General features: G+C 32.7%; 1 protein-coding gene across 4 annotated transcripts in view; it reads right to left on the bottom strand.

Annotated features, from left to right (window-relative positions):
* Positions 1–13690, bottom strand: part of ATM (ATM serine/threonine kinase) — a 117146-nt gene that overhangs the window by 69912 nt on the left and 33544 nt on the right. For 2 of the 4 annotated variants that reach the window (XM_064482019.1, XM_064482020.1), the window contains exons 19-29: positions 13214–13296; positions 12967–13122; positions 12091–12166; positions 11839–11969; positions 9794–9923; positions 7981–8154; positions 6918–7078; positions 5674–5920; positions 2733–2848; positions 1640–1766; positions 958–1157 (exon numbers count right to left, since the gene is read on the bottom strand). In XM_064482019.1, coding sequence (XP_064338089.1) covers positions 958–1157; positions 1640–1766; positions 2733–2848; positions 5674–5920; positions 6918–7078; positions 7981–8154; positions 9794–9923; positions 11839–11969; positions 12091–12166; positions 12967–13122; positions 13214–13296 — 1601 coding nt within the window. Of the gene's footprint in view, positions 1–957; positions 1158–1639; positions 1767–2732; positions 2849–5673; positions 5921–6917; positions 7079–7980; positions 8155–9793; positions 9924–11838; positions 11970–12090; positions 12167–12966; positions 13123–13213; positions 13297–13690 lie in introns of those variants that run through there. The other 2 variants (XM_010988971.3, XR_010378889.1) reach the window with 2 other exon arrangements.

Raw genomic sequence — 13690 nt, 5'->3', positions numbered from 1 at the left:
GGAGGGGGCAGTCTTGTAGGACTGAGCTCTTAACCTGTGGGATCTGACACTATCTCTGGGTAGGTATCAGCTGATGTCTGGAGAATACCTTGGATGTGTGCAGGGATCCCTCTCCCCCCACCCCACATATACACACTGGAGGTAGTGACTAGAATTGGTAATATATATATTTACGGCTATCAAAAACTAGAATATTTATTGTAAAATGTTGAAGACCCTTTGTACTTAAGATTCCTAGAATTGAAGAAGTAGTTATACAATCTGAAAAAAAAATAGGTAGATATTATACATACTAAATAAACAAAATTCAGAAAACTCTGGCTTCTACTTTTTCCAAGCACATAATTTCTCTTTTTCTTTTTTTTTTTTATTTGCTTTGTTTTTATGAGGGGGAGGTAATTGGGTTTATTTATTTATTTCTATTTGGAGGAGGTACTGGGGACTGAACCCAGGACCTCGTGCATGCTAAGCATGCGCTCTACCACTTGAGCTATACCTTCCCCCTCTTTTTTTTAAATTGAAGTCTAGTTGATTTACAATGTTTCAGGTGTACAGTAAAGTGATTCAGTTTTATATATATATATACATACATATATATGCGTGTATATATATATATATATATATATACACACACACACACATACATATTTTTTCTTTTTCAGATTCTCTTCCATTATAGGTTATTACAAGGTATTGAATACCGTTCTCTGTGCTATACAGTACGTCCTTGCTTTTATCTATTTCATATATAGTAGTGTGTATCTTTTAATCCCAAATTCCCAATTTGTCCCTTCCCCAACCCCATTTCTTTTTTTGGTAACCCTGTTTGTTTTGTAAATAAGTTCATTGTATCAGTTTTTAGATTCCACATATAAGCGATGTCAAGAAGCATACAAATTTTCAATTAAGGTAAGAGTAGAAAAACTACTTATATATTGGTCTAAATATATAATTTACCTTTTGTTGATATAGTGAATCAAAGTATAAATAACATCTCGAAGAACAAAGGCCCAAGCTCCACCTAAGCCACTCTTTATATCTTTCAGTAATAAACTAACAAACAGGTGATATATTTTAAGAATTCTGTGCTTTTTATAAACATTGTTTGTCTCAGCTGCTTGCACACATATGGCTAGGAGGATTTTCTGATAGGAGTCCTAGAAAACAAAGATACATTTAGTAAAAATTTGTCTACTACTCAGCCATAATAAATACATTTTCTATTCAAAATACAGAATTCTAAATCACATAATTTTGTTTTGGGTTTGCTATCAAAAGTAAAATACTACATTCAGAATATTACTACCTTAAACTAAAAAACTACTGTCAATTTATTTATTTTCAGATAATAAACTATAATTAAATAGCATATTCTTAAAAATACATATATACACATATATATTCTCTGAGCCAATGAGTAAAATGCCACAAAATTCAGCCCTGATATGTGACATATTCCAGTTAATAGTGGTAAGTAAAATACCAAGATATAAACTTGCAAATGAGTGTTTTTCTTAATTTATTCAGATGAATTTTCCTTTTGTTTACTTTTTTCTCTTTAACATGCACTCATACAGATTTTCAAGCTGAAAAAGAAGGAAATCTCTCTTCAGTTATTACGCTAGGAATATATACTTACAGGACTTTTGGAAAGAATTTCTAAAATGCTTTTAAGCTTTGTTTTATGGCAATTACTGATATAGGCAAATGTTGCTTTAATCACATGTGATGGAAAATGAGGTGGATTGGGAGCAGGATCCAAATCCCTAAGAGTTATAGAAAAAAATACAGTCATCATTTCCAGAATAAAGTTATCAAGAAAAACATTTTCATGCTACACCAGTGAAAATCCAGAAAGAAAATCTGTATTATAATAACCCAAAATTTTAAAAATGTTCTTCTACTCAAAAACTAGACTTTTAATAAAATCACAATTGACTTGACACAGTCTATACGCATCAAGCAGAATATCTAAGTACCTTAACTTTCCAGAGCTTAGTCAATTTTAAATAATTTGCTTTAAAATCCCTTTATAAAGTTAATAGCAATTCCACAAGTGAGATTTAGTATCACTTCACTTCAGGTATGAATTAAAACTTTATGCTAACACTATAAACAAACGAATTCTTAGAACACAGCAATCAAGCACTGTATCAAATGAAACTACATATGTAAAAGTAATTTAGTAGATATTATTACTATTTTATATGCTTAGCACTGTAGAGCATATAAAAAGGTAAAGGGTGTTTTCAAGTAGCTTACAATCAAGCTGGGAAAATAACTCTAACATTCATATACAACCAAGTGGGTTTCACATTCAAATGAAATTGTAGTACACTAAGATTCTGCTAGTTAAGGAGCGTGATAAAGAAAAGGTGATACAGAAGGCAAGTCACAGATAAGGAAAAGAGAACAAGGAATAACGTGCTATGAAGAAGAAAATTTCAAGAGACAAGAGATAGCACAATGCTCAATATTACAGAAAGATTGAGAAGGAAAAGGTCATTAAATCTGCAAACAAGGTGGTTAATTATAAGAGAATTACTGTGGAGAGGCTACAGTAGAGCATATAAGTAATTACTACAATTCAAAGGTAATTACTTTTAAAGGAACATTTCAAAAGCAGAGTACACGCCTAACAACTGAAATAGACATTTGAAGGTGCCAACCAATAAACTTCCCAAGGAACTTCTGAAATTGCATTTAATTCTCCAAGTTAAAAATACTCATACCCTGAAAAATCACAGGGGTCAGTGCTCTGGCTGGCACCAGACGTTGCTGGTTCGTGTAACGTCATCAGTAACTCCACCACAATCTCTGGTAAATTACTAATGAATAAGTGATCAATCTGCAAGGATATAAAATTAAGATCTATTTAAGTTTTTATGTCTGTGATCTTTAAGACAGCTCAATGAGCTCACATTATTGCCTCATTTCTGAAATTATTCAGTGACTATAGAAAGAAGTAGGTGACCAAAGATCTAAGATTTGCAAGACATGTAAAGTGTTAGCTTTAAGAGTTACCCACTTTTTTCTGCTATGAAGCTGACCTACAGACTGAAAGGAAAATAGAGAAATCATACCAAACAACACTCTCTTAATCCAGTTCTTTTGTATAATTTTAAAGAATTATTTTAACGACTAAGGCTTCAAGGTCTAACCTGAAATTCCTCAACCTAATAATTTTCCTGCCAACCAAATTCCCCAATGATCTATACTGCTCATCAATCTGCATTTTATTCTTATTTGAGAATGTTATCTCACTTAGAGAACTTTACTAGTAAGAATTCCCAGTGACTGGCAATAATCATCTCTTTGTTCCCTGCATGATTTTGCCCCAGATTTCTACTTGGTTGATATCCCAAATTCTGAGGCCAGCTGCTACCCACGTGGCCTGTCATCAGGTGTAGGCTAAAATCCTCCCCGACAGGAGCAGGCTCTTCATGAATCCACTTCCTGCTACAGGCAGCCTCACAAAGGGCATAAGCTCTCTAAATAGAAAGAATGGGTATACTACGTTACACCTCAGCCAAAGGAACTGATGACTGTGAAGTCTTGAAGGTGGATTCATAGCTCTCCAAATAAGGCATTACAGTGCTTTAAACCAAAAAGGCAAATGGATGATTTACTATCTTTATCTCTTCCACGTGGAGGTTTGAAAACACTTCCTAATAACAAAAATATTCTGGTAAGTGACCAGAAAGAAATCAAGTGTAAAGATCCTAGCCTTTCCCTGGGCTTATACATTAGTTGTCAAGTCATTATTTCCAACGTTTCAGCCCTTTTAAAAACCCAGCCCCATTTCAAAGCATATCTGGAATAAGTAAGTACAAGGTGGCTAAGTCTGATTAATATCAGAGAAGAAAATTAATAAGCTTCCTCGCATACAGATGACAACTGACCTCACTAATTTCATATGATTCTCTAACAAGCCAGATCTGTAATGTTTACTAAAGTACATACAAATTATTCAGATGTCTGGGTATAGCTAAACAATCTTATAACTCTGAATATTTTAGGCATTCAACAATGAACAGTTTTACAAGACTCAGACTGCTAATAGATGTACCAACACTTATCCACAGAAAACGAAAAAGAATCTTGACTGATTCAGAGAAACTGTGTATTAGAGAAACAGAAAAATTAACTTATAATGACAACTTAATACTAAATGAAATTGGGACTAATAAAAATTCATGTCTTTAACCAAGAAGCTAAGAAATTATTTTTAATCGTTGCATCTCTCCATTCTTGAGACTGGCACTTTAATCAGAGTTTAATGTAATCACTTTTCCCTTCTAGACTTATTCTGACTCTGAACATTGCTATCTCTTGGTTTGAATACCTGAAAAAGAACAGTTAAGAGGAGGCCTGCTCAGAAGTCAAAGCTGGGAGACTGGGTGAAAGGGGCTAGAAACAGAGTGTCTCTCATGAACCCCACACCCTCTGCCATGCCAACACCTGTCCCAACTGCCTTTTGGGGCAGGAGCTCCTCTGCTCACCATGTGCCTCTGGGCTACAGACTTAAAACCAGCTCTGACTGGCAACGGTCCACCTAAGCCACTGAGAGACTTGCTGCTCCATTTCTTGGTTCAATACAGGTAACTGGGCAGCCAAAAACAGAATTTCTTGGCTTCTCAGTTAAAGACATAAATTAAGTTTTTATTAGTCTCAACTTCATTTAGCATTAAGTTGTCATTATAACTCTTGAAGTTTATCCAACTGTAATACTAATGTTGACCAAGCTTGGTTAGTCTTGTCTTACTTATATTTAAAAAAAAAAATTGGAGTGACCAATCTTCTTTTACCTTAAAAAGTTTATATTTGTATTTTAATATAAGTTGCCTCAAATAATTATAGATATATATAAATTACTATAAAACAAACAGAAGTTATTAGATCCTTAACTTGACTCCATCTTTTATCAAATAATGAGTACTCAATACATACTAGATAGGAAATTTGACCTTCACAGTACTCACAGTGAAGATTGATAAAAACCAATGAACATAATACACAAGTAACTTTTTATCATGTTAGAAGGTAGTAAGTGTCATGGAAGAAGGAAAAAGCAAGGTATGGGAACTTGGGATTGTACTTTTCCATGAAAGGTGAAGAGCTTGATGAGATTAAAGAGGAAATTAATAGTTATTTTTTTAAGTTTCTTTTGTACAGCACGGGGAACTATGTTCAATATTTTGTAATAATCTTTAATAGAAAAAAATAGGAAAACCAATACATGTATGTATATGCATGACTGGGGACATTGTACTATTCACTACAGACAGACACATTGTAATTGACTGTACTTCAATTTAAAAAAAAAGGAAATTAAGAAGATTTTGTATACTTTGTTCAATAGTGCTTGAATTTAATAACCAGTTTGCATTTGAGTATTACTGCCAATTAAAGCAAATTTCAAAAAGGAAAAAGTGATATAACTATTCCAAAGTTCCTTTTTAAATTTCTGATTAAAACATTTCATTTAAAAGTCAGTCAAAAGGAGAGAACATTGTATAACAATAACCAAAAAATACATGGATAACCTATGCTAGACAGTGATTATCAAACAGTATTAAATTTAATAAATGATGCATAAATAGCCTTAAAGTTTTAAAGTTATACCTCAGATCAATTAAGGGCTAAAAAGTATGGTAAATGTTGAAGACATACCTGTTTTCCTAATAAGTTTTCATCTTTAAGCATATCATAGACTTTGGTAGCAGTCTCTCTTTGCTGCGCCATCCCACTGTCTCCGGTACCCTCATAAGCGAAGTATGGAAGAATATTTACAAGAATCTTTGGAAAGCAATCTGTCAGAAGATGTTTCCAATCCTCTTGAATCTGATTAGCAATGGACTTCACCTCATCAAAATGACTTCTAATCACCAGATGTGGAATCAAAACTTTATAACAAGACCTAAAAATATAAAAATTAAAATTAAACAGGTACATTACATGTAACTTTTCAAGTAAAATTTTATAATATAGTCCTTAAAATAATAAAATGTTTTAATAAGCATTAGAACATCACTTCATCTAGATCATTAAGCATTCTTACTCTAATTGTATAAATGGAGAAATGAAGTTAAGTGAATTCTAAATAGTCACACTAGAGAAAAGAGGTCTTAGAGTATATCACCCCAGTTCTATGATCAAAAACAAGCGAGAATTGAATTTATATTTATTTCTTCTGCATAATCAATTTATGTAAAATTATTGTAAAGTGAAATACGAAAACAATTTGTAAATTCAAATAATAACTGTAAATATTACTGCCAAATGAATAATAAAGACCACTAAACAATTATGAACTGCCTTCCCGTCATCCTGATAATTAAACGTTATTCTTTAGCTGTTTCAAACCTCTTCATTTTCAAAATTTTCTTCTCTAGACTTAGAGTTAGCAAAATAAATATTTGTAAGCTTAACTTTTAAATTAAACAGAAATAATGACTAAATGGCCCATAGTCAAGCAATAGAAAAGGTAAAAAGAGTCAGCCACTAAAAATTTACCATTGATATTTCATAGGGAAGATTACTAAATATTAAAGCTGAAAGGGACCTTAAAGATCTCCATGTGTAACTCCCTTACTTTACAGATTAAAACACCAAGTCCCAGAGGCTGCTTATGTGGCTTCCCAAACATCATGTAGCTGGTTATTGGCACAGGCAGGACCAGATCCTAAGTCCACTGACAACCTTCAGTACACTTTCAATAAAAAAAAAGCTGTCCTGACTTTCACATTATCATTAATAACTGATTTTATTTATTTATTTATTCGCTCTTTTTTGGGGGGGGGGGTGCCCGAGACCTCACTCATGCTAAGCCTGCACTCTACCACTGACCTATACCCCCACCTCCTATATCTAATTTTAAATTAAATATATTTCATATATGTCACACGTAAACCTACCTATAGAAATCCTCAATGTTTGTGTAGTTTAACAAAATAAAAGGAAAAGAAGATAAGCTGTATTGAAGATTTAGCCATTCCAAAACCAGATAATCCAAGTGAGAAGCCATGAAGTCTTCTAAATGTCTGTATCCAAAAGTTTCAGAAACTTTCTCTAAAACCTGTTCAAATCAAAAAAGAAGTCAATGTTTTAAGAAAATAATGAAACAATAAATCATTTAAATCCTTGTTAATATCTATCTACAGTATGACTTTTAAGCATTTATTTAACTTTGCTATACCTAGACTTATTAATCTATGAAATGGAGATAATAAAAGTATCCACTTCAGCAAAACTAAATGAGAAAAATGTATTTAATATAATTAGCACAGTGCCTGCCACATAGCAAACCCCTAAAAAATGTTAAATGAATAAAAACAGAAAAATATGTTGCAATTTTCAACATTTGATTCTATTTCAAAGGAAGGTCTAAAGTAAAATAATTCTTTTTCTCAGTCCTAAACCCAAATGAGAAAAATCCAAACACTATATTCCACTTATAATAATAATTAGGTAGTGTAATTGTATAATGTATCTTTTTAAAGTATCCTCTTACTTTAATTCTAAGAGGTAAAAGGTTAACTCATCTAGACTGATTATTTATAGGTTAGTTTACTGCAAAGCTCACTCCACTGGAAACCACGCGAGCAGAATGCTGAGCGGTATATCAGGCCATGATCTATCACTGGTTCATCATGTAAAAATCTACAATGGAAAGGCTTGGAACTTTCCAAACCATGAATGCTGAGGTGGTAAAACAGGGCAGGGGTGAACATTCTACAACACTGTGCCGATGTAATTGCAAGGATGGACCTGGTCTTTGTAATCATGCAACTTAAAAGCTTTACAGCTCTAAAAATTGAGCTAAAACATTACTGATTTTCAACATTCCAAATCTAAAACATAAAACTGTCTCCAAGTCTTTAATAAGGGCCACATTAAAAATCTAGGTTTAACTTTTTTTTAAGTGTTGAAAAGTTACCCAAGGAAGATTATAATAAAAAAATATTCATCCATAGGTACCTTTTTAATGAGGTGAGGCTCTAATCCATTCTCTTTCACAGACTTGCAAAGCGCGAACAAAGCCTGTTTTTCACAGACAGGGCTACAGCATAACACCACAGCTATCATCATCAGTAAAATGGCTTTCCTATTACAAATCTCATCCAAAAATTCAGGGTTCTCAGCTCTGTGGGACTTCAGAAGAATTTAAAAAACAATAATGCAATGTAAATATTTAGATATTACAAGTAAACCAACCAGACTAAAACCAAAGCACACACCGATAACATCTAAGCAACCAGTGAAGAGTTTTAAATTCTATAGTGATGAAGCCAAGAATAGAGATTATGAGAAAATACTTAAGTTTCTACAGTGGGAAAGTCTGCTTTTGATAAGGTCTTATAGAAAGAATTGCCAAACAGTTCAATGAAGTATAAAGCATTTTAAAGAGAAAGAAATTGCAGGAAAGTGAGAGAGACTAAAAGCTTTTCAACCACCAAGTATTATCTTCTAAACCATTTATTACCATTATAACTTAATATACATAGCTCTTTATTCTTTAAAAATGTCATCATATATATTACAAAAAAAATCAATAAAATTACGCAACTAGATAGAATGATATATTCTACCAGCTTAATAATCAATCATTATACTACTGCAATAGATATGTACATTTTTTGACTCAGTATACTGGATAGAAATTTCCCTTCACATCAGGAAAACTTGCTATTCACTGATTGTATTTCTGGTTCTGATACAAAAAAAAGGAAGGACCTAATCCTTTACTAAACAGCAATCGCTGACATGTTTGAAAATAGCTGTGAGGTTCCCACTAAGTCGACTCCTTTACCTATTCCTTGTAAGAGACAGATCTACAGACTCTGTAACCTTCTAGTGAAAAATCTACTTTTACTGAGAATGAAACCCTACATGCTGGCTGTCCTCTAAAATGAATAAAAGTTTCAAGTTCTTTTCATGAATTTATTCATCACAGACTGCTTCTGCTAATGACATCTAAAACAGAATCTGCTTTTTGTGATGACCATTAAAATGTTGATTCATGTTGTGCTCTCAAGATGTAAAACTTCTTAGGTCTTTTCTCCCAATGAACTGCTGTCAGGTCAATAGTTTTCCTTTTGGCACATGACTGGCTGATTTTAAAATATATAATATACGTTATCTCTATTATATTTTATATTATTTACACTCATTTTCCCCATCTATTGAAATCTCTTTCCAAATTCACATTCTTTCCTGCAACTTTCCTTTTCAGGTTTGTGCTATTACAGAATATACAGTCAGTTGATTAATTGCCTCACATACTTATAACAAACAAATTAAGGCATATATAAATGAATAAATTCTACTACTAAGACAATTTTTGCCATTTTAAGAAAAAATATTATTCCACAGAAAAATATGAAAATTATAAGGTTCACTACAGAGCACAAAAATAATTTGATCTTCCCAATTAGAGTATTTCTTCTCAATCCATTTCTTCGTATTGTCACTTGTCCTGTGAATTATTTTTTAATCAGATCTTACAAAAAACTTCTCTTTAATAAAAAAGTAAGTCATTTATACTCCCATAAAAACTCAGGAAATTCTGCTTTTCCTACAAAAATGCTACATATAAGCTGAACTGAAAGAAACTGCCATTATTCAACCAATTGTGACCAATAAATAAAGCAATTTCAATTAATTCATACAAGCTGTTCTAGTCTAAATTTACATTGTGAACTACTGGATGTAAACTGTCTTAGGTCAAACTTCATAAAGTATTACATGGTATATTTATAGAAAGTATATAATAACAGCAAATATGCATTACTAAAATTACCACTTCTCTCATTCCTTCCTGAGCTTTCAAGTAGGCATTTTCAAAAGCTGTTTGCTGAAGCTTCAGAGGAAGTGCTTTCAATAATGTAGAAGAATGTCCTTGTTCCATATGCTGAAATAATCTTAAAAATAAAAAGCAAAAAGTAAAATAATTTTTAACCTTAAACCATACTTTCAAAGCATGTCATAGGACACAAATAAATCACTTGGTGAGACACACTAACATACTAGGTCTCCTTTCAAAAGACCACAGAAATGTGAGTCCATTTAGAGATTCAGATCCACTGCTTAATATTAGGGTCTTTCCTACAGACTCCATTTTCTCCTAGACTGAAAAGGGTCTCAAAAGATCATTTAGCTTATGGCCCAAACTTGAATATCCCTGAACTCAAAATAATCAGAAAAGAAAAACTGTCCTCTGGTCAAATACCAATTAGAAGAAACCACAGACTCCTATGTCAACCACTAAGACTTAATCAACTTGAAAGTGGATAGCTTTAATGTCTTGATGTTCCATTAAAAAAATTTTTTTTGTGTGGTACGGAAGAGTTGAACAGTGCTTTCCACATAATGGACTACCATATTTAAGAACCATTCTTTAATTAATTTTGTTCTTTATGCTTCTTTAGTAATCAAAATTTATAAAAGTATCACTTTTTTTGGTGTTCCTCTGATTCCTTCAGTTTCTCTAATCTCTCTTAAATAGCCTAATATTACATATCCAACAAGTAAACAACTAATAAATAGATAATAAATGCTATGTTCAAGCCATTCATGAATTTACATTTTTTAATCTCAAAAGATTTTCCAATGCCACCACTACTGTGCTTTATTACATTCAACTTATGAGCCTCTGTAACCCCAGATCTTTAACTTCAGTATACTTTTTCTACCCTTTAAGGACCTGAAGTAAAGCATACATCCATTAGCAACCCCTACAAAGCACTATGGTTTTACTGAAAATAGTTCTAAACCTAAGGAGTTAGATACAATGCGATTCTGATTTATGAAAACATTATTGTCAGCGTATCCTAACTTTGGACACAGTAAGTTATCTAACACATGTATTTATGTGACTACAGGACAATTTCTTTACAGTGATTTTTGTTTGTGCGTTTTATTTTTGTTTTTGTCTGGGGGGGAGTAATTAGGTTTATATATTTATTAAGTTACTTTTTAATGGAGGTACTGGGGATTGAACTCAGGACCTCATGCATGCTAGGCATGTACTCTAACCACTGAGCTAAACCCTCCCCCACCACATAGTGATCTTAAATTACTGGTCACTTACATTTGAACAGTAAAGTTACTTAAATGACTTTCAGTTTTGATGTTTTTAAAGCATAATGTAATTTATTTTTTCAAATATTAATTGATTTTACAAATTATTAAACACCTGGCACATGCCAAGTATTACTTTAGGTATAAATGCTATATAGAAAAATAAAGCAGAGAGGTGCTTTATCTACAGGGAGTGTGAGGTGGGAAAGATACAAGTAGGTTACACTTTAGAGTTTCAAAATCAATTTGATAACCTGATTAATGTGCAGTTTTTAAAAAAAATTAATATTTGCTTCTCCAGGTACTCAAATAAAACAGATCCCTGTGAGAGAATCACTCTAGTGCCCAACTGTATGTTCAGATGAAGAAATGACTGTAATTAGCACAAGGTAAAATGTGCTAATTTTCATTTTACTAACTCACATAAAATCTCAATAATATACAAATATTCTGTATCTCCCATAAGTAGTAACAGACATACCTCATTCAACTCAGTCACTTAACTACCTGTAAGGCATTGAGCAGGTTACTTTGTCTCTCTAAGCCACAGAGTTTTCATTTATAAATTGGAGAAAACAATAGTACCTAAGTGATAGAGTTGTCAGAATTAAGAGAAAAGATAAATGCTGGGTGTACAGTATATGCTCAATAAATGTTCTCTATTTTTAATATCACAATTGATGACCTATGACTGTACTCGACATTCAACTGCTGTCTGCAGCGCTGCGGGCACTTCATGAATACTTGACCCATTACCTATTGACTGATTCTGCAGCCAACATGCAAACTTGGTGATGACTATCAGCAAGAAACTGCGGAAATATTTCGTTTACAGGAAAGTCTTCTTTCATTACATTTAGAATAGCCCATTTTGAATAAGGATCAGCCTATGGGAAAAGAACTGACGTTAAATATGAAGAGGAAAATCACCCACTAACAGACAGAAACAAAGACTGTTTTAAAATTTTCAATGGAGACCTTATTAATAATTAATGTGGAATAACTCACCTCAAGCAAAGTTTTAAGGCATTTTACTAGTGCCATTCTTACAGAGAATGTGCATTTTCCCTCCTTTGCTAAGTGCCTGAAACAAAGTGTTTCAATATCAAATAATTATTCCAACAAAAGCATAGTCAAAAAAAAAATCACTGGGCAATAAGGTTATTCTAGGTTGCTTCTAAAATTTCTTTCCATTCTAAATTTAATTCTCATTATGTTTCATATGCCAACATACTCATATTCCAAAAAATTTCAACTAAAATTGGCTTGAAAAGGAGTTCATTTTAATGTATATTATTTGTGTCATATGATTATGCATCATTTTGGGCTATCATATTTTAGCTAACCATGTTATGCAAACTTGCTTTCAGAGGAAAACATTTTTAAAATTGCTGTGTTGTTACAGAGAAGATTTCAAAACCACATTCTATACTGACTTAGAAGTCCTCACCTGTCAAATGGTATGTGGGCTCTAAATTACATATATGTGCTCTGCTGTAAGTATCCTGGTATTACCTCACACTGTGACTCCATACATGAAATAAGCAGATAGTATAAGGCCGATTTGTCCACTTTAGGAACGTGAACTATCTACTCAACTGATTTAGACTTGCTGCACTTTGCTTTTCTCATCACACATGTCAAACTATTAAGGGATTCAACATTCTCACAGAAATATGCTAAACCCACTTTGGGAAGCCAAGCCTTACACAAAAAGCAATATAGTTCTTCAAGCAATTAAGAAAAGAAACACAAATTACATTATACTCTTGTTAAAAGATTCGAGGATTAGAAGAAGTCATTAATGCAGAAATGCAAAGTTTGCATTTGTACCCAGAAGTAGCAAAAGAAAAATAAGAACGCCACAAAACAATCTGTACCTACCAAAATGCTCCAATCACTGTAAGAAACTGTCCTTGAGCATCACTTGTGTTCTCAGTGTCCGTATCTCCTTGACACAGGTTCGTCACTATACGAAGGACATGGTTTAAAATGGTTTTACAAACATCTTGGTCACGGCGATACAAAGAACACACATTGCTGTGGTGGAAAAACTTTATCAGTGTAACAGAACACATCAGTTTAGTTTATAAATTTAGAGTGAACATTATATATGGTTTTAATTTCTTACGATAGTGGTTTTAGAAGTTCAACAACATCTTCCATTGGCAAGGGATGTTCTTCTCCAGGAAGTTCCTTTAAAAGCACTAGATACTAAGACAGTTGGAAAAAAAAATCAGGTTTTTTTTTTTTTTCAAATACCACTTACTTAAATAAGTAGACATACGTAACCATAAATTCATATGTAAACGTGGGCACACGTGTGCACATACACAAAAGAGCAGTAAATTTCGGAGAAGCAACATAGTTTAAAAAAAAAAAGGGGCTTTGAAGTTAAAAAAAAAAAAAAGTTTTGAAATCCAGAGCTGGATTCAAATCCCAGCAACATGACCTATTGTACGGTTAAAAAATTTGCCTTGTCACTGAGCCTTTGTGCTCTCACCTGTAAAATGGGGACATAGCACTTACCTGGCCAGATTACTTTGAGTATTAAAAAAAATAAATGTAAAACTCCAGCATTTATTGTTGTAATCCAGTAAGTGATAGC

This window comes from Camelus dromedarius, chromosome 34 (assembly GCF_036321535.1).
Source record: "Camelus dromedarius isolate mCamDro1 chromosome 34, mCamDro1.pat, whole genome shotgun sequence".
NCBI lineage: Eukaryota > Metazoa > Chordata > Mammalia > Artiodactyla > Camelidae > Camelus > Camelus dromedarius.
The sequence above is the reverse complement of the archived record's forward strand: the minus strand, read 5'-3'. Positions and strand labels throughout refer to the sequence as shown.